We start from the raw sequence: 26,721 nt of genomic DNA on the forward strand, positions 1-26,721 counted from the left end.
CCTCTGAGCGCGCAGACGCTGCAGTCGGACCAGGTACAGGGAAACGGGCACTCGCCTTCAGGGCAGAGAGTGAGGGGGGCAAGCACCTTTCGGGGGGGCTCAGCACCCCAGATGAGTTCCTCCAACGCTGCTGAGGGACCCCCAGATCAACTACTGGGTTCCCAAGACTGACCCCATCTCCCCCACAATGCTCCCACCTCCTCACAAAATACCCTGATTTAATTTAAATAAGGAACAGGGCTGGGACAGACAGACTTATGCGTGTGCCAGCTTTTAAACTGAAAGCCTGGCTGCAAAACTAGAAGTGCTGGCTTAAAAATGACACGTGAAGGGGTTTCACACCTTTTCACCACCCTGTTTCTCAAGGAAGGTTGCTGCTTGCATTTTCCCCATCCCATTTCAACCCTCTTTTAAAAACTAGTGTACTGCAAAGCTGTGAGCACCGAGCCCTGTAGGATACGCCCTGCAGAGGAAAAAGCTGCCAAAAAGCCATCCCTGGCCCTCCAAATCCCCCCTTTTCTATCTCCCTGGCTTGGCCCAGGGGATTTGCAGGGGAGGCCAAGGCACCGGGCAGCCTCCACAGCCACCCCACCTCCAGGGAAAAGACATGGGGTGCACGGGGTGCCCACAAATGCCTCAGCACCCACTGGGATGGGGAGAGGGAACCCGGGTGCCAGAGCTGCACCCTCCAATTTGGGCTGCCCAAACTCAGTCCCAGGTTTCCATCCCGTTACAAAGCCCGGGCCGCCCCGTTGTGGGGACGGCACAGGGTCAGCACCCAAAACACCTCCCACAAGGAGAGGGTCTCTGGAACCCCAGCAGGCACTTGGTCCCCCAGTTCTCCCCTATTTCCCACCCAAAATAATCTCACTTTCAGGAGCAGAGTGAATTTTATCAAGTTTTTCAGGGGAAAAGATAAAAAAAAAAATCAAACAGAAATCTTCATATTTGGGTCACTGAATGCTTCTCGTGTTGCAAATCTCCATTTGTTGCATGTTATTGTGTGTCGCCATAAAAATGTAACTCCCAGGGCAGGTTTCTGCTCCGCACGGCAAGTTTATCACCTTTTCTCCACATCCGCATGGAAAATTTCCCGTTGTCCCAGCACAGGCCCTGACACCCAGTGAAATGTGCCACCAAAGAGTTTATAAAGTTAAAAAATAAATAAAAAGAAGAAGAAAAGGAAAAAAAGAAAAGGCGATTTCTCAGAGCTGCTAAAACTTCCTCCTGCAGGGTCATCTCTTCGCAGGGACCGGCTCTTCAGTGCGTGGGGCGATGCCTGTCCTGTTCCCCCCGTCCTGGCACCCCCTGCCCTGCATCCCCCCAACCCCAGGGGTGCTCCAGCCCCCCAAGGATGCCCCCAGCCCTACAGGAGGTGCTCCAGCCCCCCGGGTGCTCCCAGCCCCGCCGGCTCCCTGGTCCCGCATGCACCGTGTCCAGGCGTCGTCGCGGCAGGGCTGTGGCAGCCCGTGGGCCTCCCTTCACCGTCCCAGCCTCCAGGCATCGCTCAGGCATAGGATGACAAAGGGAAGCTCACAGGGGGCGAGGGGCCGCTGGCCCCGCAATCCTCTGGTGGGGACGGGACGCGCTCCTGCAGAGGGAGGAGAGAAGTGAGCTGGGAGGGAAGGAAAGCGGGCAGGAGCCTGGGGGAGCCGTGGGGTCCCCAAATCCGTGGCCATGGGAAGCGGCAACCAGCCCATGGCCAGTGCCAGCCAACGGCCCCGGCGCTGCTTCTGCCCGGGGGGCGGTTTGGGGTGTGGGCAGAGGGACGCGCACATGGGCAGCGCCGCGTGCCGGGGGGTGTGTGTCAGTGCGTGGGTGCGCACGAATGGGTGTGCAAACCGAGGGGGTGAGGAGTGTGCCACTGAAAAAGGCAGCGTGGGGACTGCGTGTGTGTGCACGTGTGCGCGTGTGCCCCCGTGGGTGTGCGTGCAGGTGTGCTCACCTGCCTGTGCACACGCGGATGCCTGTGCACACGCCTGCGGGCACACAAAGCGCACAGACGTGAGTGTGCCGAGCTGTGTGGGTACCCCCCATGGGTGCACACCTGCAGAGGCCTGGCCCAGGCACTTGCCGGGACCAACCCGCCATAGGGGGACCCCGGGGACCCCCAGGACCCCACCACCCCCTGCAGTGCGGGGTGGGGGTGCCCCGGCTGCACCCCGAGCTCCCTCCTGCCCAGGACGCGATGCTGCCGCCGCCACCGTCTCTCCCCAGGGCCGGTCTCTGCTCCAGGATGCTCACAGCAGCGTTCCTGCCCCGGGGCAGGTGGGCCCTGCTCCCCCAGCGCCACCGCTGTCCCCATCCGCTGCTGTCCCCGCCAGCCCCCAGTTCGCTGCCTCACTCACCTGGTGGGGCAGAGCCGGGTGCTGCTGCCAGAGCATCGCGTCCTCTCCTCTCCTCGTCCTTCCCTTCCCTTTCCCCTTCCCTCCATCTTAGCCGGCGCCGTGCAGAGCCCCTCGCCCCGGCTTCCCTCCTCCAACGCCCTCCTCAGTCCCCAGCCCCAGCGCGGATGGGACCCTTCCCCGCTGCCCTTTTATACTGTCTTTGTACATATGACAAGCACGTGAAAAACCAGAGCAGGGCTTGGAAAAAAGCTCCTTAAGACGCTTGAATTCAGTTTCCTGGATCCCATGACTGAGCTCGGGCTGTGAGCGGGGTCTCATGACTGTGGCACACAGGCCCCGGCCGTCAAAAGGCTCCTTTATGCCCCAAAAGCCTTAAACCCCTCTTGGCCGGTCACTCGGCGAGCCCCAGGTCCTCCGTGCCCAGCCTGGGCCGCAGCCCCATCGGCACCGGCATCGCGCCTCTGCCAGGGGCGCCCCAGCAGGGCCGTCCTTGTCCCCCGAGGAGCTCCGAGGTGTCCGGGGCGTCCCCTCCCACAGCCACTGCACGCACACGTACAGACGCACACACAAGTACAGACGTACAGACGTGTACAGACACACGCTGGTACAGACATACACACTCCCCAGCCCAGCCGTGTGCCCGTGACTGCAGCAAGGGGAGCAGGAGCCGCGTTTGCTTCCAGGCTGGGGGCTTCCAGGTGGCCCAAGGGGACCCCTGCCCTGTCCCCTCTTCTGTGCTGAGGGAACCTGGGCACTTGGAGGCCTGACTCTGCCCTTTGCCTCCTCCACGCCCTGCAGGTTTTGGCCGGGTCCCCCAGCGGCACACCCTGGACACCAGACCCTGTCCCACCCAGCCCATCTCCCTCCCCTCCCGGTGTTCCCAAACTGTGGCACCAGCAGCAGGGCGAGAAGTGACATCCCAGTGGTTCCCAGCCCAGCGCGGCCCCAATGGTGGGGGACACCGGGCCCAGGACCCCTGAGGTGGGTCTGGCTCAGGCATTTTGGGGTCTCTGCAGCTCCCTCCTTGGGCCTGTGTAAGGACCAAACCCTCTTGACCAGGACCAGCAAAGGGTCCGGCCCCAGAAAGCCCCGATCTCAAACCACTGGGGAGCCCTCACTGGGTCTAAACTTTATGGATTGAGCTGAACTTTTCTGCCTTTTTGCTTTTTTCTTCTCTTAACTGAGACGCAGCAAATACAACCGCAAGCTGCCCTCATGTCCCCCGCGAACCCCACCGCCAGCCCCGGGACGTCCCGCCAGCGATGCAGAGCCGCTCCAAAGCATCCGCAGCTCAACAGGAAACAGGCAGCAGTAAGAGGATAAAAATACACTCAGTGCAAACAAAACACCTCTGTGCCGGGATTAGGGCGCTGCGGGCTGCTCCAGCCCCGCTAATCGGGGTCGGGGCTGGCGGCAGTGCCGGGGGCCGGGGGCAGCGGGGCTGTGTGACTGCAGCGGCTTCCAGCACACGCATGAGCCCGAGGCTGTCGCAGCCGCACGGCGAAATGAAGGGAAGGCTGGGGGACGCTCAGGGAGAGCTCGGGCATCCCAGCTGCCAAAATCCCCCAGGAGAAGGGGAGACAACCTGAAGCTGCCCCCCAAATCCTCCTCTAGTGCCTGCAGAGTCCCACTGCCAAGGGTCCCCCCACCTCCATCGCACAGCAGAGGGGACGTGGCTTCGGATGCCACAGGGGCGCTGGGGGCGGCAGCTGAGGGGTGCGTGGGGAGCAGGGACCTCTGTGCCCCCCACCCAAACAATAGCGGCATTTGAGCGCTCCGAGTGCGGGGCCACAGCAAGGCCCCACCACGAGGCCCCTCTGAGTGCAGCTTAAGGAGATTATCGCTCCTCACATGAGCGATAGGAGAAGGGGACAGGAGGGTGACAGGGACACAGCGGGGAAACGGCGCCTAGGAGGCCCCCAAGTCCCCGCTGGCAGCAGGAGAGCCAGAGCGGTGCTTTGTGGTTTGGGCCAGCGACGAGGGATGTGCGGGAACACCTCAGCCACTTCCAGCAGCTCATCCCGGGGCGATCTCGGAGCAGGCTCGCACCCCAAAAGCACAAACCTGAGTGCTGTGTCCTTGTGTGGGGCAAAACAGCCCCATCCCAGGCAGGAGGGGGACATCCCACGCACCCATCCCCGTGGCCAGCGCACGCCCCCGCAGCCCCTCGCTGTACCTGGAATCAGAGGGGTCCCTGTGCAGTCAGCTGCACGGCTGGGAGCAGAGCCGGTCAAAAACAAGATTTGCCCTCGCTTTCCCTCACAGACCTGAGGGTGATCCCAGGAGGGGGGCCCACAACAGCCCCCCCGCAATGGGGACACATCCAGGCACAACCCAGGAGAGGCATCGGCTGCTGGGGGAAGGAGAGGGGCTGGAACCGTGGGGCTGGGGCAGGGGGAGCAGCCCCAGGCGGCCCCGGAAGGGTGCACGCAGGTAAAATGTTAAACCTCAGCTCTTTATTTGGTGCCCGGTTTCCTCACCCCGCTCCCCGAGGGAACCGAGAGCAAGGGGCAGGGGAGAAGTGTCAGAGGGGGAGACCTGAAGGCAGGGAGAGCTCCGAGAAGGCAGAGCGGGGCCAGAGCTGAGGGGGCGTGAGGCAGAGGGCACCCCTCCACGCATCCCCAGCCTCCCCTGGGGAGGCAGCTCTGTCCAGCCAGAGCCGAGCACCGGGCACCCTGCTGCCATCACCAGTCCCAGAAGGCCCCTCGGGAACAGGAGCTGCCACCTCCTCCGTCCTGCAGCGGGGCACACAGCACGCAGCGACGCTGGGGCAGGGGGGAGGACAGGCTCCCGCCCTGCTGCTGCCCCCGGCCCAGCCCCTCTCCAACTCGCCTTATTGCTATAGTCAGAGCAGCGGAGCAGCCAGGAGTAATCGGAGAGTTTGTTCTTTTAGGAGAGGGGACAAGGACGTGTCCGAAGCCGAGGATTCGCCATCAGGAGGGTGGGCTCTCGTCTGTCCGGGGAGGGGGGGAAGGAGCGAGCTGCCGTCTCTTGCCAGCCCGGCCGGTGGTACCGGCAGCGCCGAGGCTGACGCAGGGAGGGAGGAGAGCTGCGCCCACGTCCCGCAGGAAACGCGCCGTCTGCTCAAGCCGTCTCCCGAGGCTGAGGCTGTACAAACTCACTGTACCTCCAGCAGAAGGGACCGGGGGGCGCTGGGAGAACGGACGTGCACGCAGAAACCCCCGTCCCGCCCCGCTCCCCGCCCCGCGGCTAGTTGCGTTGGCTGGCCAGCTCCTGGGAGATGAATTTCCGAAGGCGCTCGAGGTACTGGCTGTACAGTTCAATGTCATTGTGCCCGGCCCCATCCACCCACAGCGGCTCCACGGCCTTGGGGCAGCGTTCAAAGAGTGCCAGGCCATGGGAGAAGTCGATGACTTCGTCCTCCGTGCCGTGGATGATGAGGACGGGAGAGGTGATTTTGGAGATCTTCTCAATGCTGTCAAGAAGGTGGGTGGGGAAGAGACGAGAGAGGGGGTGAGCACAAGGACCGAGGCACCCCGGTTCCTTCTGCCCCCTGAAACAGCCCCTCAGGTAAAGGCACCAGGAAATGCTCTCTGATCACAGCAGAGCGCAGGGATGTGGAGCTGCTGCTAGCGCTGAGCTCCGGGACAAGATCCCCGCCAGCGTGACAGACGAGGACCAGACAACAGTGACAACGGCCCCACGGGACCCAGGCAGGGCCGAGGGAAACCGCTCCAGGACAGCGTGATCCTGCATGGGGATCAGCCGTGCCGCGCTGCGGGGCAGGGAAGCGCGGCTGTTCTCAGCCCGGCCCCCGAGGCCCCGGACACAAAGGCCGAGCGAGGCCGTCGGGACGCGGAGCGTGGGCTGGGGGCTCCCAGCCACGGCTTCCAGCTCGGGGAGCGTCCCTCGGGCCCCGCTGGCCTGGCTGCAAGGGAGAGGCAAAGCAGGAGCTCGTCCTGCCTGGAGACACCGCCCCAGCCCTCCTCAGAGTGGGGGGAAGGAGCCCAAAATCCTGCCCTTGAGGGAGAAACAGGTCCCAGAGACCCCCCCAGGGACTTGAGATACGCAGTGAGGGGCCGGGGGGATGGCCCCAGTGCTGACAGGCAAAAGGGAGAGGGTGGCTGGGAGGTGATGCCACCAGGGGATGTGGGGTGGACACACGGCATGGCCCTCAGGAGGCGGCACAGCAACCGCAGGAAGGGTTACCGATCCCCCTCGTGGGCCTCAATGCAAGGCAGGAGGATCCTGAGGGGCACGTTTAAGGCTACCATAGGACACGGGTCCCCCATTTCCCCATAACCCCTCTTTGCGGTCAGGGCTGGTGGTGAGGACAGAGCCGGTCCGGGCACTGCCCCTCCAGAGGTGAGCCGCGCCCCAGTCCCTCGTCCTCAGGCCACCTACTTGGGGAAGGCATCGAACCAGTAGGTCTTCTTGGTCTCGGGGAAGGCGACTCTCATGCCAGAGGTGAGCGGGGAGTGGAGCACGATGGCAGCGCACTCGTAGCGGGAAGCCAGATCAACCGTGGGCACCGTGCCGATGCTTTGTCCGTACAAAATGATGTTCTCCGGGCTGATCCCGTACCTAGGAGAGGAGAGGGCGGGTCGGTGCCCACGCGTCGGGCAGCGGAGTCACGTCGCCAGGAGACGCCTGCTCTGGCCACGGCACAGGCAGGGTGGAAAACGAGGGAAGGCAGCGGGGACAGCCCCAACTCCTCCAGGCTGTGCCCAAAGCAGCTGCCCTGCATCCCCAGCCGCCTGCTAACGCTGTAGCAATTAGCGCTAATTAAGAGCCGCACACAGCTTCCCCAGCTGGAGCGCCAAGCCCCGGGATAATCGTGTCTGGGAGGCGGAGGGGCTGTCCCCACCACGGACCCGGGAGCCGCCTGGGCTGAGCGGCCGGGTGAGCTGTGGGGGTGTCAGGGCCCAGCCTCGCTGGCAGCGGGGTCCGGGGGGGGGGGTCACAGCCCCCCGGGGCAGCAGCCAGACCTCGGGCAAGCTGCGAGCCAGGCCCGGCTCCCACCAGGGCTCGGCGCGGGCACGACGGAGCACAGCTTGTGCCAGCCGTGGGGACCACCGCGTCCCCGTGAGCCTCGAAGCGGCCACCCCGAGCAAGGCCAGACCCCGCAGCATCCCCACAGCTCCGGGTCCCCCCCGCCCGCAGGCTTTCCGGCCCCCCCCCCGTCCCGTTCCGAGCAGCCTGGGCCCCTCTCGGGGAGATTTCCTGTTTTCCAGAGCTCCGGCCCGCAGGGTTTTCCCGGCGGCCTCGGCAGCTGCACGCGCCCCCGCCAGGGACACCTCAGCGCTCGTCACCGCAACGCGGCGGTGGCAGACAGCGATCACACGCCGCCCCCGCGCACCGGGGAGCCTGGAGCCACGGCGCAAGCACGGTGCTGCACCCGGCACCCCGCGCTGCCTCCCGACCCGAGCCCGCTTCGTCCTGCCCTCCCCGGCCCCGCTCACCGCGTCCGCAGCGCCTGCCACGCGGCGTCGATGTCAGAGTAGAGGTTCCTCTCCGAGGGCTTGCCCGTGCTGGCGCCGTAGCCCGAGTAGTCGTAGGAGAAGATGTTGCAGTTGATGCGGGTGCCCAGCCCGATGTAGAAGCTGCTCATCTGCCCCAGGTCCACGGCGTTGCCGTGCGAGAAGAGCACCGTGTACCTGCAGCGCCGGGGCGAGACGGGCACGGAGGGTTAATGGGGGACGCTGCCGGGGTGCCCGGGACGTCCCTTGTGGAGACCGAAAGCCAAAGCCCAGCACCCAGAGGGCCACAAGAAGGTCCCCGCGACAGCCCCGGCCCGAGCCCAGAGCTGCCCCCGACCTCCCTCACCGCCCGGGGCTCGCTACCAGTGGAAACAGGCAGCCCATGGGCAGGATGCTTTTGTTGGAAGTTTTTGAGTCTATTTTTGGTAGAAAGCTCAGGATTTGGGGCCATTCGCCCAATGGGGATTTAAAGTACGGATTCTGACAGCAGCTTTTTTTTCTCTCCTGAGCCTGGCAAGATACCAGACCTTGGGAGAGAAGTGAATTGTGGGAGTGACAAGACGCAAAAAATTTCCACCATAAGGGGAAAAACAATGTTAATCATAAAAATTAACACTAATAGCGCGCTGATGGAAGCTTGGCTCTCTCCTGCTGGGGGGGGGAGACTCGTTGCTGAGCCCTTGCAGCCAGCAGCAGATGCCCGCGGCCAGGTCAGGCCCTCAGATCCCAGCCCAGCCACCCCGGTTTGGCTCCTCTGAGCAACGCCCGATGGCCGGTGACCTTGCCAGGGCAGGAGCAGGGGGACAAAGAGCACGACGGCACGGAGAGGAGAGCGAGGGCAGGACCCAAGGCCTCTCTTCTGCTTCTGGATAACTGAGCAACAACGAGCTCCGGTTTGGCTTTTGCACCCTCCAGGCCGGGCTGTTAGCGCTTAGACTTCGCGGCCTCACGTCGGGGGGCGGCACACCTCGGCGCTGCCACGCCAGCAGCCAAGGCTCCCCAGGGAATGCAACCCCTCCATCCAGGAATGGAAGTTAAAAATAAACGCTTGAAATCCAGCAGAGCTAAACCATGGCAACAGAGGGCTCGGGGAGCCCCGGGAACCGGGCGTGCTGCTCAACCCGAGCCACTGGGTGCCGGAGGAGCGGCCCCGACGCGGGGACGAAGCCGGCCCCGGTCCCCAGCCCCTTCCTTGCAGCCCCGCAGCCCGCGCCGAGCGCCGCTTCTGCAGGCGGGCTGGGGGGACGGCGCCAGAGCCCGCGGGCGCAGGACGCAGGCAGGCGGATGCGCAGGCAGGGCAATCCTGCCGCCGGTTTCCTCCCTCTGGGGACCTGCGAGATGACGGGGCCGGAGCCTGGAGCAGACATCCCCGCGAGGCAGCCACCCCACCTGAACCCGCCCTGGGGCGCCGCCAGCTCGGGGAGCAGCTGCCACGCGCCCAGCCCGGCCGGGGGGGCTCCATCTCCACCCCATGCCCGCGCTGCCCCCCTGCCAGCTGTCCAAGCGGATCCCAGGAAGCTGCCATGAATTCCTGGAGGCTCTGCCCGAGGCGTTTGGCTCCGCTGCCCGCGGGGAGACCCCCAGCCCCTCGGCAGCTCCATGAGGGGCATGCGCGGGGGCTGACCCCAGGCCACCAGAAACGGCCACTGCGCACGGTCACATCCTCCCTCCCCAACGGAGCAACTGCACATCAAGCTCTTCCCAGCTCACGGACGCGCAGGGCGACGCGGGGCAGGTTGTGCCTAAATCCCTCCTGGCTTTCACCCCTATTGCTCCTCTCCTTGCAGAATCAAACATGCCCAGCCAATTAGACCAAACGCGCAAACGCAGCCTGCGAGGGCTCACGCTGCCGCCCGGCGCTCAGTGCAATCCTCACGCCGAGGCTGGGCACGCACCCAGAGCGTTGTGTCACCGGCGTGACACCAGAAGGACACCTCTCGGGCGGCCCAGGGGACGCCGAGGTCCCGGTGGCCTTCGGCTGCGCCTCGACTCGCTCCCTCGACCTGCTCGCTGCCGTTCCCAGTTCAGCCACAAGCCAAACAGGTTCTGAGAGCTGAGCTCACCCGCGCCGCCAGATGCCTCCGAAGCCCCGCGGCAGGGCCAGCTCCTTCGGCGAGGCGCCGGGTCATGCTGGGGCGGGGAGGTTGCCGCCTGAGCAGGACGGCCTCGAGCCCTCCAGCACCTCCGCAGCCCGACGTCCACCAGGCCGGGGTCAGACTGGCGGCAGCGCCAGGCCGGCACGTCCGCCGCCACTCACCTGGCGCCCGGCACGCAGCGGACGTACATGCAGCCGATGCGGTTCCCTCGGCTGCTCTTGGTGACAAACACCTCGATGTTGTCCAGCTCCCGCTGGGAGTACTGGAAATCCGCCCGGTCCTTCAAGTGCAGCTTCCACCGCCCCGCGGCACCGCCTCGCAGGGAGCCGGTGCTGGTGCTGCCGACAGGCTCCGGCTCGGGGACCACGGCGTAGGTGGGCTCCGGGGGCAGGAAGGCTAGCTTGGCGGCGATGCGGCTGGGGCACGGGGGGCAGCAGAAGAGGCAGCAGAGCTGGCTGATCGACAGCCCGTTCATGACAGCGGCTTGGAAGCCGGGCGCGGGCGCACCGGCAGCGAGGGAGGATCCGAGCTGGACAGAGGCTGGCGGCAGCCGGCGGAGGCCCCGTCCTCGTCACAGCTGCCAGCGGCGGCGCGGGGCGGCCGGCAGTCCCTGGAGGGCCGTGGGTCTGGGGGGGGTGGCCGCCATCCGTCCGTCCGCTGGCAGCCTGCGGGAGGGACAGATGGACAGCAGTGAGGGGCTCGCAGTGCGCGCACGTCGCGGCGCTTTGTCGCAAGCGCAACCCGCGGCCACAACCAAACCCGGCCCCCACGAGCCCCTCGCCCACGTGTAACACCCTCCCGCCCCGCGCTGGTGCTGAGCCCCCAAAACCATCCCACCCACCTCCCCGGTGCTTTCTGAGCATCCCCCATCGCAACCCCCGCAGGGATCTGCGGCGTCCTCACGCCAGCCCACGCCGGGGAGGCGAGGACAGCGGCGGGGGATCGCACGCGCGCTCCGCGGCAGCCGCACGCTCGGTGCCACAAAGGATGCAGCCCCTTGGTGCCCCCCCCCCCATCCCTCGGGGTGCTGGCACGCGTGTGTGGCTGGAGGGCAAAACTCCTGAATAAAACAGTGAAAGGAGGGGGGGTGAAAAAAAAAAAAAAGCAACTATTTTCTGCAAGTTTGGGCACAGGCTCGCGGCTGAGGAATGTCAAAGCAGCCCACACCCCAAGGAATTCGCTCCATCTGCTTCCGAAGGGCTGGGAAAGAGGAGGAAAGGGTGGAGGGGGCGGCTGCAGCCTGGGGGGGAGGCACGCACGGAAATATTTGGAGCAGAAGGACGCTGCCCGGGCCCCGCGCTGGGAGCTGGACTCAGGTCCCCCCCCCGGGACCGGTGTGGCCACGGGGTTGCATCCTGCACACAGCAGTGCTGCGCTGGGCGAGCCGGGGCAGAGGGGGGGAGTGCTGAGCACCCCGGTGGCCACCGATGCGGGGTGACCGGTGGCCACGCCGGGCGAGCGGCCACGCAGGCAGGCGGCGGTGCCCACGGCTGTGCCGTGCCCTCACCTGTGTCACCGCAGTGGGGGGGGGGGGACACACATGCACCCCGGTGTGCCCGGGCCGTGAGGGGGGGGGGGGGGGGGGGGGGGGGGGGGGGGCGTGAGCTGGCCGCACACGCAGCCGGACCCCCCCCCGCACCCCCTGGATGGTGCTGGGGGCACATCCAGGGACACACTCCGGGGGGGGGGCTGGGAAGGCACCGAGCAGTGCAGGGCACTGACCCCCCCCCCCCCGCCCCACAGCAGGACGCGGCCTGGCACCCCCAGCCCCCCCCCAACCCCCGGGCTGAGGGGGGAAAATATGGGGGGGGGCGCCTGTCACTGCCCCCCCCCCCCGGCTTCTCCTGGAGCACGCAGCGGCCCCAGGCCCCCCCAGTAGTCCCCAGGACCCCCCCCCAACACCAGGCCCAGCCCCCCCTCAGCCTCAGGACCCCCCCTTCAGCCGCAGAGCCCCCCTCAGCTCCAGGCCCCCCCTTCAGCCCCACGAACCCCCTTCAGCCCCAGAACCCCCCCACCTTCAATCCCAGCCCCCCCACTTCAACCCCAGGCCCCCCCTCAAGCCCCCCTCAGCCCCATCCTCCCCCCCCCGCTACCTGCACATGCCGGGGCTCCGCCGCAGCGCAGGCCGGGCTCCGGGCTCCCCTCAGCCCAGCTCGGGGCTCCCCCCGGGGCTGCCTCCTCCGGGCCGGGCGGGCTCGGGCCGGGCCGGCCGCTGCGGGCCGCCGAGGCGGGGGCGGCGCTGCATGGCGGCCCCCCCCCTTCCCCGGCCCCGCCCGCCGCCGCCGCCGCCGCCACCGCCGCCGCCGCGCGGCGGAAGTGACGCCCACGCCCCGCCCGCGCCGCGCGCCGCCCGCGCGCCCGTTGCCAGGGCAACGCCGCGCGCCCGCGCTGCGACTGCGGCGTGCACCAGGGCTGCGTGCAACTGAGCTGCGGTGCAACCGGGCCGCGCGCAAACGGTTCCCGCAACCGCTGCGTGCAAGCGGGCTGCGTGCGACCAGGCTGCAGTGCAGCAGGGCTGCGGTGCAACCGGGCTGCGTGCAAACGCTGCATGCAGCTGAGCTGCGGTGCAACCAGGGTGTGTGCAACCACCGCGTGCGACTGCTGCGCTCCTCCCTGCAGAGCTCGCACCTTCCCAGCGCTGCACGGCTGCTCCCCCGCAGCAGTTGCAGGGCCCCCCAGGACGTTGCACTGTCCTGCCCCTCGTGGGCTGCAGGAGGCAGGCTCTGGCGAGACGGGGTCGCACCCCGCAGACCATGCAGCGAGGGGTCCTGCCCTTCCTGGGCACCAGGGAGGTGAAGGGTGGTCTTGGGGCCAGGAAACCAACGCTGGGGGTTCCCTCGCAGCGCGTGGCCTTGTCCGCAGGCTGCAGCATCGCCCAGGACCCCGTCTGCAAGCCCCACAGCACGAGGCCCTGCACAGCCCCGCTGCTTCTACCAGGGCTGTTGCTTGCACCACACCCCACTTGCTGCTGGAGGTGGGGAAACTGAGGCACGGCGTGTCAAGGGCAGGCACACGGCCATGGTGCCCCCACCGCCCCAAGGAGCCCCCCCGAGCTGCCCCTGAGCGGAACACCCTGCCCATGGAGAACCTCGCCCAGCATCCAAGCAAATGAGGCCGTATTCGTATTCACATATCCGGGCTCGTACTTTCTACAAGGAAGGAAATAAAAAAAAGGGAGGTGGAGGGAAGCTGGTGGCTGCCCCGCTGCCCCGGGGCCTTCCCTGTCCCCTCCACAGCCGCGTTCCCTCCACAGGGGCTCACAAACTTTGTGCAAATGGCGATACCTGGTGCTTGGTGCAGGCAGGGGAGCCAAGCTGTGCTTCCCCCCGCCCGCTGGCAGGCCCTTCTGGAACCTCCGCACCGCACTTACAAATGGAGCAGGATTCCCACGGGGCTCGCTCAGCGCCAAGGCTCGTTCCCAACCAGCACGACACCGAACCCCGGGACGCGGAGCCGCGCTGGCAGCCCCGGCACGTCCCAGCAGTAAAACGTGCCGCCGCTCACGCGCCCTGGATGACACCTCCCAGAAGTAAAACCTGAGGAAAACGTTGGCGAAGGGCAGCTGAAGCGGGGCAGAGGCTGCTGTTGCCCCCTGGGACCCGTCGGGATGTCAGTGCTGGTGAGACTGCCAGAAGCCGGTGGTCCCAGCCCCGCTTTCCCCAGAAGCGGAGCCCTGGTGTCCCCCGTGCCCCTTCCCTTCCCTCCCAGAACCCTCTGTGTGCGTTTTGGTGTTCCCCAGATGCTGCCACGTGTGGTTCTGAGCTCCCCAGAGCGCCCTGGGTGCCCTTCTGTGTTCCCCAGGGCTCTCCACGTACTTTCTGGAGAGCCCCGGAGCCTCTCTATGCACTTCTGGGCACCCCAGACCCCTTCCTGTGACTTTGTGCCTGCCCCGGAGCCCTCTGCATGCCCTTCCCCACGTGGAGCAGTGCTTGATTCCAGGTCCTGACCTGTGGCCGGAGGGTGTCTGTGTCACGGCAAGCCACAAAATAACTTTACTGTGCCACACGCTGCAGCTTAAGGATGCAGTTGCTTCAACAACAGCTTCTCAAAGGGAAGGGAGGGGTTTAGGAGGCATTAAAACTACAGAATCCGCTTTTCTGCGTCCGAGACCGAACACCGCTCGGCGGGCAGGGGTGGGACTGCTGCTGGGAACCCTCAGCTTCCCCTTCTGCGTCCCGCAAGAGGAGACGGTGGGGCAGAGGGAGGGAAGTCTGGGGGCAGCTCAGGGCTCCAGCCACGAGCCCCAGGCAGTTTGCAGGGCCTGGAGCTGCGGGATGAAGGGACGGGCTGGCGGTCCGAGAGCTGCTGCCCGCGCCCACGCGCTGCCCCGGCAGAAGACGAGTGCCAAGGTGGCACGTGGAGCGTGTGAGGGCCGTCATCCTCGTGGGAGCTGGACAGAAATGGATCGGCTGAGCCCTGTAGGACTGCAGGGAGAGGAGGAACACCATGCTTCTGCCAAGGAGGTGCAAGGAGCCACCCTGTCCAGGTGCTGGTTTGCGTGTGCTGCTGGATCCCCATATCCACTGGTGGGGCTGGGAGGAGGAGGGAGGCTGGGAGGACGGGGGGAGCACCAGGCCACCAGGCTGTAGTTCGCGCCGCTCAGCCCCGTTCACAGCTTCTGGATCTTCTCAGCTACGACGACGGGGTTCTCCTTCCGGATCTTCTCAGCGGCTTCTGCCTTGTAGTCATAGGGGCAGGCGTGCATGTCTGAGTACCGGTGAATGGCACAGAACAGGTTCCCGCAGCGGCAGTCAAAGCCTGGGGGGAAGAAGAGCAGAGACAAAACCACGTCAGTCACCATCCAGCAGGGCCCGGCCCTCTCCTGCTACACCGTGAAGCTCCACAAACGCAGAAAGAGGAGGCTGAGCCAGTGAGGGGGGGTCTGTGCCCTCGCTGGGCGAAAGGGAGCTGGGGTAGGGCGCGATCTTGGGCCGCAGTTTTGGTCTCCTCTGGCCGAGCCGCTCTCAGGGCTGCTGTGAGCACACACGTGCTCCGGGCAGGCCCGGCTGTCACAGCGGTGGGAAAAGCTCCCCAAGCAGCTGCTCTCCTCCTTCCCCAGGGCCAAGGGATACGCTGGGGACCGCAGAGAGCCAGATTTCTAACCCAGGCCGTGAGCAGGCAGCCCGAGCTGCAGCCGAGCCCTCCAGAGCATCACGGCAGCAGCACCTGGACTGGCCAGCAGTGAGGTGGCGAGCAGCAAAACCTTGACCTCATCAGCGTCACTTTCAAGCTGTTTAGGCCTTAAAAGTCTGTAATTTAGTCACTTAGACACAGTGCTGTCCAGAAGTGCGACCGTTACCACAGCACACAGGGAAACTGAGGCACGGAGAAGGGAAGGGATTTGCCGCAGCACAGATCAGCTCCCCGTTGCGCTGGCAGCGAACCACGCTCTCCCTTGCAGCACCTACAGGCTGTACAGATCCCAGACGCAAGGCTCTGAGGTGCCAGTTTGCACCTATTTGAGAAAACCCGTTTTATCCTAAATGCCTTGAATTCTCAGGAGTTCCCTGCATGTTGATTCCTACAGGAGAAGTGACTTCTGAGTCTGAAGCTCTTAAGGAAACACCCATCCAGGAAATCTATCCTCCCTGCAGATCTGAAGGCTAGGCACAGCCACGAAATAACTTTACTGTGCCGTACTCCGCAGCTTAAGGATGCTTCAACAACAGCTTCTCAAAAGGAAGGAAAGGGTTTAGGGGGCATTAAAACTACCGAATCCACTTTCCTACATCTAAGACCAAACACTGCCTTCCCTGCAGCCCCAGCCTTATAAACGTGCATTTATTCTATGACAGTGCCCTCAAATCTCCAGGCTCTGAAGTGCCAGGTGCTGGACAAACCTTCTGGGCCAGACTCTGCCAAAGCAGCTTACATCGATGAAAGCAGAAGTGCAAGTGCAGCTGCTGACTGCTGAACGCACTAAGGAGGCTAAAGAGGAGAGAGCTCTGCGTGAACAGCGTGACCCGCGCGGCGCTAGGGTTAACTTCTGCCAGGGAAAACTAAACGCCAAGAGTCAGTTTAGGGGAATGCTGCTTTTATTAACAAATTGCAGGCAAGTTAACTGCTTCACGAATTTCCTTTCCATGGCCAGTTTTCCCAGTGATTCTACAACTGATACCAGCCACCCGACACCACTGCAGCACCTCTCGCTATTTGGCTTCACAGGCTCACCGCTGAGCGCCACCCTGCTCTCAGAAAGCTAACGGCACAAGTCAAGCAACTTGAACAAACAGGATGAGTCCTGGAGTGGGATTTTCAGTTTGAGTCTAACTCCCTTCATATCAGTATCACCAAGGTTTTGCTGCTGATTTGAATAGGAGCAGAATTAGATCGACAGCGAGCACTGCCTGCCTTTGCTTCTGCAAACAGCTTTTGCCAAGCAGCAGAAATAACCCCACAGGCACTGCTCCATCCAGTTCTGCAACCCGGAATTCAAGGGCTGGCAGGGAAACTGTGACGAGCGTCAGATCCCCCACGCTACTGCCAGGGACAGCTCTGTTTGCAGATCAGAGTCCTCTTCCCACCTCCCCTATGGCACCATGTCTTGCAGATGTGAAATACTTTGGGGAGGGGTACCTCCAAGCACTGACCCACGCCAGCCCTCTGAACTCGGGCAGCATCACAGCACGAGGTGATCTGTTTGCAGGGCTACGAAACCCGACTGCTGAGGCTGCAGGCAGGTTTCCTCGCAGTCAGGGTCTTACCAGTCAGCCCTATCTTCTTCCGGCATGTGAAGCAGCGGTTCTTTTTCTGTTTCGGTTTTTCCGAAGATGTCTTGCTCTCAGCTGTGTTCTGGGATGTTTCGAGGAGAGCACCTGAAACAAAGACCAGGGTTTTGTTACCTGTCTCGATGAACTAAGCAACACGTTCATTTTATTCCTGTAGCCGCTTGATTCTGGGCCTGTGCCAGACAAACACCTCCACCTGCACGCTCTGGCCCCGACAGTTAACAGCCTGCAGACATCGAACCCCTAACTGAGGTTTGTCGTCTTCCACAGACAGAGATCTGTGTGCCTCACGCAGCTTCACGTTCTGTTTCAGTTCCCTAAGTCCAAGACTCAGAAACACCACCAAGATATTAAGGTTTAGCTAAGGCATACATAAGGCAACGTGACGCTGTTTAGCTCACGCTGAGAAAAGGTAATGCTAAGAATTACCCGGTGCTTGCTGTAGGTTAAGAATGCACACAGACAGTCAGCTTAGCTGATGTACAGTAATACAAGTGCACATCTGAGCCTGGAGTTAATCTTTGTTTAAAAAAAAAAAAAATTAACCCCTTGTAAGTACTAGTAATTATTTTTGTTGACTCTTATGTAAGTGTTCCTCGTATGTAGGTCTCCGAATGCTTTGCACAGATACTCATCGCTGTCTCTAATCTACCAAAAGGAAAACTGAGCTCTGAAAGCCAGATTGTTAAAGGTCACTGATGCTTAGCAGGATTTCCTACAGCACCTAAGCAGGCTAGAGTCAACAGGAGGGAGGAGCTCCAACTGCTAGAAGATACACACCTGCAGCGCACACGGCGCTGAAAACCAGGCTAAGGAGACCAACAGAGGCAGAGACAGCTTTGTGGATCTGACCCTAAACAACTTTCTAGTAACCCCACAACCAGACGAGAGGGGCAGGCTCTTTCAAGTCTCTCTTTGACTGAACAGTCTCTCACCTGCCTGTTGTAAACTGCCTCCTGGGCTTGCGAGCAAGGGATTACCAAACAAAAAACGCACAATCACACGCAGCGACTGGAGCCTTTGCTGCTTTTTTTTAAACAACCAACAACCCTGTGTTTGTTTTTTTTCTTAGCTTTGTACACAAGCAAACTGTCAGTTTTAGCTAAAGGTGGGTGCCTCCAATGCAATGTCACTTGGTCACAGCCCTGCTGCAGCGTGAAGTCTTGCCTTGTAACAGATCAACCAGAGGATGTGTCCTGCTGGCCAGTGACACCCATACTGCTCTATCACTTCGCCGTATCCTCTCTGCAAACAAACTGACAGCGTTACGTCCCTCTGAGGAGCAGGGATGCCTCCGATCACACAGGACGACGCCTGGGCCACCAGCTGCCCTTGGCCACCATCACAAACACTGCTCCAGGGTCTCAGCTCCTCTCCCAGCACGACGCTGGATCCATCTCTGTTCCTCCCTCGAGAGCTGGCACAGACCTGCAGCGTGCAGCTGACAACAGCCATGCAGCAGGCTGTGGGACGCTCTGGGCTTCCTGCCATTCACTAAGATAGGCGTCATGGAAGATTATCCTCCTGCCAGCGAGCTGAGGGCTGGCAGACACTCAGCGCTCAGCCCACGAAGCAATCTCTATCGGCCTGCCTTCGGGGACAGTGTTTTCTCTCCCTGTTACCTTCACTGCCAGTGGCTAACAACTGTCCCCTGGACTTACTGGCCAATGTTGTGCTTGCTGCTGAAACTGACTTGCTACATTGGTGTCATCTTGACTTGTGCAAGGCCAAACCAATCAGCCTACCTGATGAGGAAGATGCTGATGTGCCTTCTTCTGTCTTGATGAACCCTTCCGTCTCGCTGCTGTTTTCTTCTCTGGATATGCTCATGGCCGTCATCTGATGGGTCACAGGAGTCTGAGCGCTGGGAGCATTTGCAACAGACAAACCACAGAGCAAACACAAATATTTTCCTTGATGAACAGTGAGGTGGGAGAGATCTTCAGCTCATAAACTTAGATGCATTATACTTGGAGGGAGCTCAGGAGTACAGTAGGCCAAATGCCCTTAAGACTTGGGATCAAAGTTCTTTATAGGCACAAATGTGTGATAATCGCAGTTTCCTTTTCTACCCAACTATATCTCAAAGCCAAGGCAGCAGCCCAACAAACAAGACCAAGGCCAGGGAAACACAGTTATGAGTCATGACTGTAATGTAATGGGAGAGCTCAAGAAAGTAGTAGTAGCGTCTTCCTTCCTACCAAATATGACTGAGGTCCCTAATTCCGCTCTCGCAGCTTCCAGACTGGATCACCACCAGGTGCTTTCACTTAGGACTGGGTTGAAACCGAGCGGTTTACCATAGCTAGCGACGGACACGGTGCACTGGCTGTAAGAGAACCAGGCTGCAGGAGAACCAGTTTACTACGGGGTGTTAATTTACTACCAACCTCTGGTACCTGACTCTGAACCAGTAATCATCGTCAGGAACATCTCAGTCCTCCAGTTAAACCAGGGTCACAGTGAACTGTGTTTGATCCAGCCTGTTTTACAGATTTCCTTGGCCATGCACAGGATGAGAGCCTACCCCTTGTGTCCCAGCGCCAGTTGGTAGCACGGCTGTAGGGAACCCCCCAGACTACGCCCCTACCTGGCTTTCACATCCTCAGGCGTGGAGTCTCCCTCTGCATGCTGCCCTGCAATTGAGTCTGATGCCATGGGGCTGCTGTTGGGACCACTGGCTGCTAAGAAACAAGATCACAATCTCAGAAAAGTTTTAGAAAGGTTAGCAAGTTCCTCAGGTGCTAGGAGAAAGCAGGATGGAGCATTTCCAGCAGGCTCCTGCTCCCTACCAGGAGCTGGCAGGGTGCAGGCAGGCTGGGATCACTCCCAGCTCCCCTGTTCTTACACTCTCCCCTCCAAATTTGTGTGTAGGTCTCTGTGGGGACAGAACATCAGGCCAAATAGACCTTGCCATGACCCGGTGCAGCTATTCTTACACTAGATCAGGAATGGCTCCTTAATCAGGATCAGAGCAACCTTCTGAAACGAGGTGCTCATCTTCCTGAGAGCCAAAGACCTCATTTATGGAGATCTGCTCAGCTCCTCGGGATCTGTTAGCTCCTTTTTGAGGGACGAGTGTTTATTCACAGCAGTTGTGCTGTGTACCTTCCACTACTGTGTTTTTTTAAACATCTGGCACAATCTGACTTCAGCCACCCATGACACCTCTGGCACTCTTTGATCTCCCTTCTTTTCCTTCAGCATTGCAAAATAAATGCCACATCAGCACAAGTATTCTCCTATCAGTATAAATTAAAGAGCTGTAGTACCAACATCCCTCCAATCCAGTGTTATTTTGCAGCTTCTCTTAAGTATAAGAACCAGATCCCCCTCTGCTGAAAAGAACTGGCTTGAATAGAAACGTGCTGTTTTATGTCATTCAAGGATCTGAACCAGGGTGTTTAGAAAAACCCTTTGCGATTAATCCTTTGTCAGCAAGAGCTGCTATACATTTTGGGTGGCTAATTCAAGCAACGCCATTCTTACGCTCAGGAACAAAACTAGAGAAGATCTCCAGAAGGCGTTTCTCACTGGTGTTATACAGTCAGTACAGGGGGCATCTGCACAGACTCTCAGCAAGAGAAAACCCTGCTGCTGATGCTAAGAGCACCCCTTCCGTGTGCCTAGTTTCTTCCCAGCTCACTGATACGTCAGCTGTGCTTAGCTGCGAGAAACAAAGCTTTTATTTCATTGGTTTTGCCTATCAAGCTTGTTGAGAAAATTACGCAAACTCAAAAGGCCAAAATCTTCCCAAATAAAATTCTATCTGTTTGGAGGGATCTGTCATGGTTTCCAGCAGTCGCCACGGAGCTCAGGGAGAAGGTTAGAGCTATAAATCTGGGCCAATGTTAGAGCAAGTGAAGTTTTACAGTTTACTGGAAGGTGCTGACTGAGATGGGGTTTCACAAACAGCTGGGACTGGGAAGAGAACAACCAAGAGAACAACCAACCCTCTTACAGGGAACAGAGGTGGTTTTTTTGGGGGCGGTGGGGGTGTAAATCTGCTGGTGGCCAATACCAGTATCATGCTCTAACCCAGTTTGCATCCAGGCACTTATTTAAGATAGATTTCTTGGACAAAAATCCTCTACCTGATGGGCTTATCCGGTCACTGCTCTGTTGCCTCTGCAGAAATTCCTTATAGCAAATGGAGCACATCCCATTGGTTCGGGGGCTGCCATAAAATCCACAGCCAGTGGTACACAGCAGAGGCACCTGGGTTTGGTTCGTCTCTTGAGCCATTCTTTCTCCCTCAAGACACCAAGCTAAAAACAGGAATAAAAATGAGACAGCTGTTACGGTCAAAGAACTACTTCATTGTATGCTGCAGCTGATCAGGAAGGAGCACAAAGGATCCCAAGAGCCTGGTTCCTGCATGCACACAACAATGCAACCCGAGCCCCTTGAGCTAAAGATACAGAGGGCTTGTAAGCAGCGACAGAATACACGACTCAGCTGCCACAAAGCCTGAAAAGTCAACAGGAGTCCCTCCACACCACAGAGCTTGCCAAACTCTCTGTAAGATACGCACGTAAGGCCTGAACGATCCGCTCTCAAACGTAGCAAGTGCCATCGCAGCATGACTAATGACTCCTGCAAACACCGGAGCAACAAATACAGGTCAAACGGCCAGCATCCAGGTTAATTAGTTACAATCTGCGCTCAGCAGCGTTCATTTTCACTACCAGACAGTTTTAGTTTTTTAATTCTCTGGAAGACGATGCAAGTGATTCAAAAGGAACCTACTGACTCCCAATTCTGACATATTAAAGCATTTCCTGACATATGCTGGTGGATACGGAGAACCGAAGGTTTCTATATTTAGGCTGGAAATAAGAATAAGGCTTCTTTCCATCAATAAGGTGCGGTTCTGGAACACCTCCCTAAGAGGAACAATAGAAACAGCGATCCTACTTTCAAACTGAATCTTACTCTCTGGATCCCACGCTGTCACCTACATACCCAGGAGCTGACCCCTTCCAGCCACATGCATTTACACGGCCAGACTACACTGCACCCTCTAAACCATAAGCAGTAACTCCCGGCAACAAAAAAAAAAAAAAAAACAAATTCCGACGGAACAAAGAGATACAAAACATAAAACACCATCAGTAGCTGGAATTATGCACTGTTCTGCAGGCAAGATCCTGCTTCCAGGGTAGCACCGACCAGTGCCCCAGCACTACAGACAAACACCAGACAAAAAGGAGCGTAGCACCCAGCCCCGAGTGGCAGGACGCGTTCTTTCAGCTGTGACGGAGCCCTGCAGCAAGGATTTCCCCCTTCCCTCATCCGCGTTTCCTCAGGAAGCAGAGCAGAGCCAGCTTCCCCGGCCTGGTCCCTTTGTGTGAATAACGTGGCCGCGGCCTGTCCAGCCTTGGCACATGGATGTTCACAGGTGGCTCTCGCTTGGAAGTGCCCTAGCAAACACGAGGCGCTGCTCCGGGGAGCTCCCAGCAGCGTGCCTCCTTCCCCCAGCATGGCAGACACACAAAGCATCCACGGCTTCACAACTAACTCCACCACTTTCTTTCATGCACCCACAAAACTTGCTCTGCAAAGGGAATAAGGTGACGGGATCATGAAATAATAACCCCCAGGAGAGCTCCTGTGGGAAGGAAGTGAATCAGCTCTGGTTTGATCCTCCTTGTCCTCAGCTGTGCGATAGGAATCTCAGCTCTGCAGCTGGGGTTTCCTTTGCAGAGCTCGGACCAGTGTTCCCGTTACCAGACCTGGAGTTCCTCAATCCAGATCAACCTCTCCTTCAGCACAAGCAGCCGCAGGAGCCTCCTCCGCATTCAGTTCCCCTGTCCGGGCTGTACAAAGGCTGTGGTTAGCACAGAGCAAACCTGAAAGGCTGAATCCCCATGACTGCAACCAGGTGTCAACCACCGCCACTCACAGAATGATTTTCGTAAGTTGTTTCTAATTTTGAGTGACCCTAGAGACAGAAATAGAGGATTGCTGCTACATTTGACAAGTTTAGCTATCCCTCAGCAAGCTGCCTTACCTAGCCACCCACGGGCAGCCCGCAGATGGTCACAAGCGCCAAGCAGCACGTAGCCTTACTGCAAAACCCACTGAAATACAGAACCTGAGGGGAGATCTGACCTCTTCCCCTTTTGCTGCTCCGTCCATGAGCCAGCCCCCGGCGCAGAGGCAGCCTGGAGGCGGCACCAGCGCAGGGCTGTCGGAAGCCAGGGCTAACACCACTTCTCGGCCACCCAAAGCCCCAGTCCACTCACCCAACGGGCCTCCTGTCCGCCGCTCCGCTCAGAGACGTGTCCACGCTCGGGGCAGTGGAGCCCCGAGGAAGCCACCCCGCAGCTGAGCCGCTCCCTGTTCGAAGGCCAAGGCCACCCCGAGCTGCCCGTGACCGAGGAGGCCGCTGCGAGCGGGCTGAGACCCCCAACCTGAAAAAGAAACCCCAAACCCAAGTCACGGCCACGGTGCGCAGGACCCCTCCGGGCCCCCACCAGCTGCCAGCAGCGCAGGGCCCGCAGCGGGGAGGCCTCGCAGGGCGCTGTGGAGCCCGTCCCGAGCCCTCCGCGGCCTCGCTGGCCCCGGGGGTGGGCACGGCGGGGGGCCCTCCCCGGGCCTCGCCCCCAGCCGCGGCCGGGCGCCCGCTCCCCGCTCGCTGCAGAAATCGAGGCCGAGGCTTTGCGGCCTACGCGGAGGCGGCGGGCAGGGCCGCGGCCGGGCCGAGCCGGGCCGGGCCGGGCCGCACTCACCGGCGGAGGCGGGCGGCCGCCGGGCCGGGCCGGGCCGGGCAGGGCCGGGCCGGGCCGGGGGCGGCCGCCGGGAGGCTCAAGCGGGCGACGGGCAGGGCGGGCGACCGGGAAACATGGCGGGCGCGGCGGAGGGACCGCGGCCCCCGAGCGCCCTCCCCCGGGGAGGGCCCGACCGGGCGGGACGGGACGGGACGGGGAGACGGGGCCGGAGGGGAGGGCTGGGGACCCCCGGGCACCGGGCTGGGGACCCCCGGTTATCAGTTTGGGGACCCCCCCCCCGCCACCGGTTTGGGGACCTCCGGGCAGCGGGCCGGGCACCATCGTGCTGGGCGTAGGTGTGCCCGCTATAGGGAAGGGCCCTGGGGCCACCCCATCGCCACCCCCTTGCTCTGGCTATAAGGGTTGTGGCACGGCCAGATCTATAGGGGGAGGGATCTGGGAACCCCTCTCGTAGGGGCTGGTAGCAGGGTGATGGTTGGACCAGGTGATCTTGGAGGTCTTTTCCAGCCCTAAAGATTCCGTGATTCTGTGATGCAGTTGGCCACAGGCTATAGGAGAAGGGACCGGGACCTCCGTGCCCTAAAGCTATAGGGGCCAGGGCATAGCTGATGGAGCCCCGGCTGTAGGGGGAGAGCTGGGAGTGGGGTGCCCGCTGCACATTTACATTGTTAACACAAAGTTAATTCAGAGATCGTTTAGTCCCAGGCAGGCTGTGTCGCTGCTGCTTCACAGACAGAAAGGGATGTCGGGGTGCTCTGAGGCCCAGCATGATGCTGCAGAGCCACGCTTCCATCGCACAAGGAGGCACAGGCCATGGACCTGCCAGCCCCAGCAGCGGCTGCGATCGACCCCTCTGAGTTTGCCAGCCGCCACCTCCCAGGTTTTGTTCTGCTTCGTCAGCAGAATGAAAAAACAGCGGAGTAGGTGAGCTCTTCCCTCTGCAGGCACTGGGAAACAGTGGTCGAACTGCTCCGTAATGAGCTGTGCAGAGCCGAGTTCTGGAGGTTTCCAGCTGGAAGGCAGGCTGTGCAGGCTGCAGATCATCCCTGCTGCTCTTCTCTGAACCTTTTTTTTTTTTTTCCTAAACTATGCCTGGGTATTGTCACAACATCTCACTACAAGGCTGGTCCATCTGTGAGGTGGTACCCAAAGTGCAGCCTCCTCCCTAGCCATGCTCTTGTGTTCGTGACTTTGTGGGTGCCTCCTGCAAGTGACTGGACTTGGAAAAAGTGCCTGGCAGGGGGTTTGGGCAAGCAGCGGGGAGCAAAACTCCTGAGAAACCACCATTAAGGTCAGCTGCTGCCCAAAGGGCTGGTTGTCTTCCCTGTCCCAGGGGCTACAAAAATGTTTGTGGGTTATCCCTAACCAGGGCACTGGCACAGTGTTACTGCATTTCTTCAGCTAACCAAAGCCAGGCTTTGCCCTGGGGATGCTCACGGGGCTCTGGGCACCCGGGACACCTTAAGGGGCTGTTTCCTGCATATGTGGGTACAGTTTGATTTTTTTTTTTTTTTTTTTTTTTTGAGGGGCTGAGCAAGTCCCCAGCAGCTGGGGGACCTGGGGAAGAGGCCTCGGTAGAGGCAGAGCCCACGGCCAGGGCGTGCTGGCCACCAGGTGGCACCAGGCTCCCACGGAAAGGTGGGCACCCGAGTACCGACGCAGCCCTCACCCTCGCACCCCCTCCATCTCCCTTCCTGCCCTCAACCAGCCCCCCCAGCACCCTGCTTCCAGCCTGGGGTGGGAGCAGGGGCCCCAAGGAGGGTGTAGGGGCGCCTAGCCAGAGGGACAAGGGCAGAGAGCAAGGGGCACAGTGAACGGAGCTGTTACATATTTCCCCGTGATGTTATTTTCGTATTCAAGGCCGCGGGGGGCTCCTGGTTGACCCAGCCTGGACCTGTCCCCTCCCTGCCCCGCTCTCCCCTCGTCCCCTGACCCGCTGTGGTCACCGCTGTGGCACCAACAGCACGGGGACACGCTGCTGGAGCATCACCCCCTGCCCGGCACTGCTGCTGTCTCTGCCCGCTGTCGGGCGGCATCAGCCCCCTCCACGGCCAGTCTCGGGGTTACCTAATGGCTGCGCAGAGCACATAAATGTCACTCCACCTAAGGGAGCGAGGCGTCCCGGGAGGGGAGGGCTGGGAGAGACGGGGTGGCTGAATCTAGGAGCAAAACAGTATCGATTTCTAGCCAATTATCACTGGTATCAAAGCAGCACAATTAAAGGACGAGGACAAATTTCCAATACCCAGCCTGCCTCTCTGAGGCCAGAAGCTCGGCTGCGCAGCACACATAAGCACGCACGCAAGCACTTACGTCTGCACATGTACGTGCTTGTAGCACACGCATGTGCGTGCGCGCACACACACACACACACACTCTGCGCACGCATCCTCTGCTCGGCAGCATCTGCTGAGCTTGTTTTCCCAGCAGAGTTAATCTCCCCAGCCTGCTCCGCTGCCTTGGCTTTTGGTGCTGCCAGGATGTGCCTCCATCTGGCTCCTGCGGAGCCCGGGGAGGGCGCGGGGCCCTGGGGACGGTGGCAAAACCCTGCCCCGAGAGGAGCCAGGGCCGTGGGACTGTGCCCCTTCCGCATCCCCAGGCTGCTCTGTGCAGCTTTCTCCCTCCTCCTCCCCGCTGCCCACAGCTGGGTGCAGCCCTGCTGCACCCCGGGGCTCTCCCAGGCTGTCAGCTGAATGCTCGCCCTGCGGAGGTTTGGTTTCTCATCCCCTAGCAGGATGGTCGTGGGGGTAACACAGCTCTGAATTATGTTGCTCTCATCTTGTTGGTGGCAGGCGGTGTTTGGGAGCACTGGAGATGCCTGAGGGGGCCAGACCCTGGCTCAAAAAGCATGCAAGAGACCGGTGCAGCACCACGTACTGCACAGGAGAATCCATACAGCGTGTGCTTGCAGACCTGCTGGGGATGCTGCGTGTTCCTTTCCGGCACTGCTGCTTCCCAAAGCGAGGAGCAGGACCCAAACCTTTGCCACCCGCCCCAGACACTGCCACCACCTCCTCCGCAGCCCCGCTGCCCGGGCGCTGATCTTGCACAGCTAACACATTGACCCAGAGCTGTGCTAGCCCCTCACCGCAACGTCCCGCACTCCCTGCCAGCATGACACACATCTGGGGAAGAAGAAAGGCGTGGGGGGCGTAAAAATCCTTTTAATAGGCTCAGTGGGTTAGAAACCCCCTTGCAATTACCACCTTCTCCTTGTCCGGTGCGTACAAAGGACTCGCCGGGGTGCCGGGCATGTTCCTGACAAACCCAGCGCAGTGGCAGGAGCTGGGAGGAAAGAGCAGACGCGGGAGCCCTTTCAGACTCCGCTATTTGGTTGCAAACTGCTTAATTTCCTGAACAGAATGATATTTTTG

General features: G+C 61.1%; 2 protein-coding genes across 4 annotated transcripts; both read right to left on the bottom strand.

Annotated features, from left to right (window-relative positions):
* Positions 1–4,784: 4,784 nt before the first annotated feature.
* ABHD17A (abhydrolase domain containing 17A, depalmitoylase) lies at positions 4,785–12,157 on the bottom strand. The gene is made up of 5 exons (XM_066983725.1): positions 11,979–12,157; positions 10,047–10,550; positions 7,772–7,966; positions 6,714–6,893; positions 4,785–5,784 (listed from the first exon to the last, which is right to left on the bottom strand). Exons 2-5 carry the CDS (start codon positions 10,358–10,360, stop codon positions 5,559–5,561), a joined length of 915 nt encoding a protein of 304 aa, XP_066839826.1. The 5' UTR covers positions 10,361–10,550; positions 11,979–12,157; the 3' UTR covers positions 4,785–5,558.
* A 1,697-nt stretch (positions 12,158–13,854) lies between these two features.
* On the bottom strand, positions 13,855–23,485 carry LOC106045701 (AN1-type zinc finger protein 5-like). Of its 3 annotated transcripts, XM_066983727.1 has the most exons (8): positions 23,348–23,485; positions 22,862–23,029; positions 21,148–21,209; positions 20,708–20,881; positions 19,204–19,297; positions 18,359–18,477; positions 16,590–16,700; positions 13,855–14,643 (listed from the first exon to the last, which is right to left on the bottom strand). In XM_066983727.1, exons 4-8 carry the CDS (start codon positions 20,856–20,858, stop codon positions 14,495–14,497), a joined length of 624 nt encoding a protein of 207 aa, XP_066839828.1. In that variant the 5' UTR covers positions 20,859–20,881; positions 21,148–21,209; positions 22,862–23,029; positions 23,348–23,485; the 3' UTR covers positions 13,855–14,494. The 3 variants fall into 3 exon arrangements, with proteins under 3 accessions (XP_066839828.1, XP_066839829.1, XP_066839827.1); XM_066983728.1 differs by lacking the exon at positions 21,148–21,209 and having other exon boundaries at positions 19,204–19,294; XM_066983726.1 differs by lacking the exon at positions 21,148–21,209.
* Positions 23,486–26,721: the final 3,236 nt, after the last annotated feature.

This window comes from Anser cygnoides, chromosome 27 (assembly GCF_040182565.1).
Source record: "Anser cygnoides isolate HZ-2024a breed goose chromosome 27, Taihu_goose_T2T_genome, whole genome shotgun sequence".
NCBI lineage: Eukaryota > Metazoa > Chordata > Aves > Anseriformes > Anatidae > Anser > Anser cygnoides.

Coding starts and splice junctions, on each gene's coding strand:
- ABHD17A (XM_066983725.1), bottom strand. CDS start 10,360: ATGAACGGGCTGTCGATCAGCCAGCTCTGCTGCCTCTTCTGCTGCCCC. Junction 7,967..10,046: donor CGCTGCGTGCCGGGCGCCAG/GTGAGTGGCGGC, acceptor CCGGCGCTGCAG/GTACACGGTGCTCTTCTCGC. Junction 5,785..6,713: donor TGGTTCGATGCCTTCCCCAA/GTAGGTGGCCTG, acceptor CCTTCTTGACAG/CATTGAGAAGATCTCCAAAA.
- LOC106045701 (XM_066983726.1), bottom strand. CDS start 20,858: ATGGCTCAAGAGACGAACCAAACCCAGGTGCCTCTGCTGTGTACCACT. Junction 19,298..20,707: donor TGACCGGATAAGCCCATCAG/GTAGAGGATTTT, acceptor CTTGTTTCTTAG/CAGCCAGTGGTCCCAACAGC. Junction 16,701..18,358: donor ATCAGCATCTTCCTCATCAG/GTAGGCTGATTG, acceptor TCTTTGTTTCAG/GTGCTCTCCTCGAAACATCC.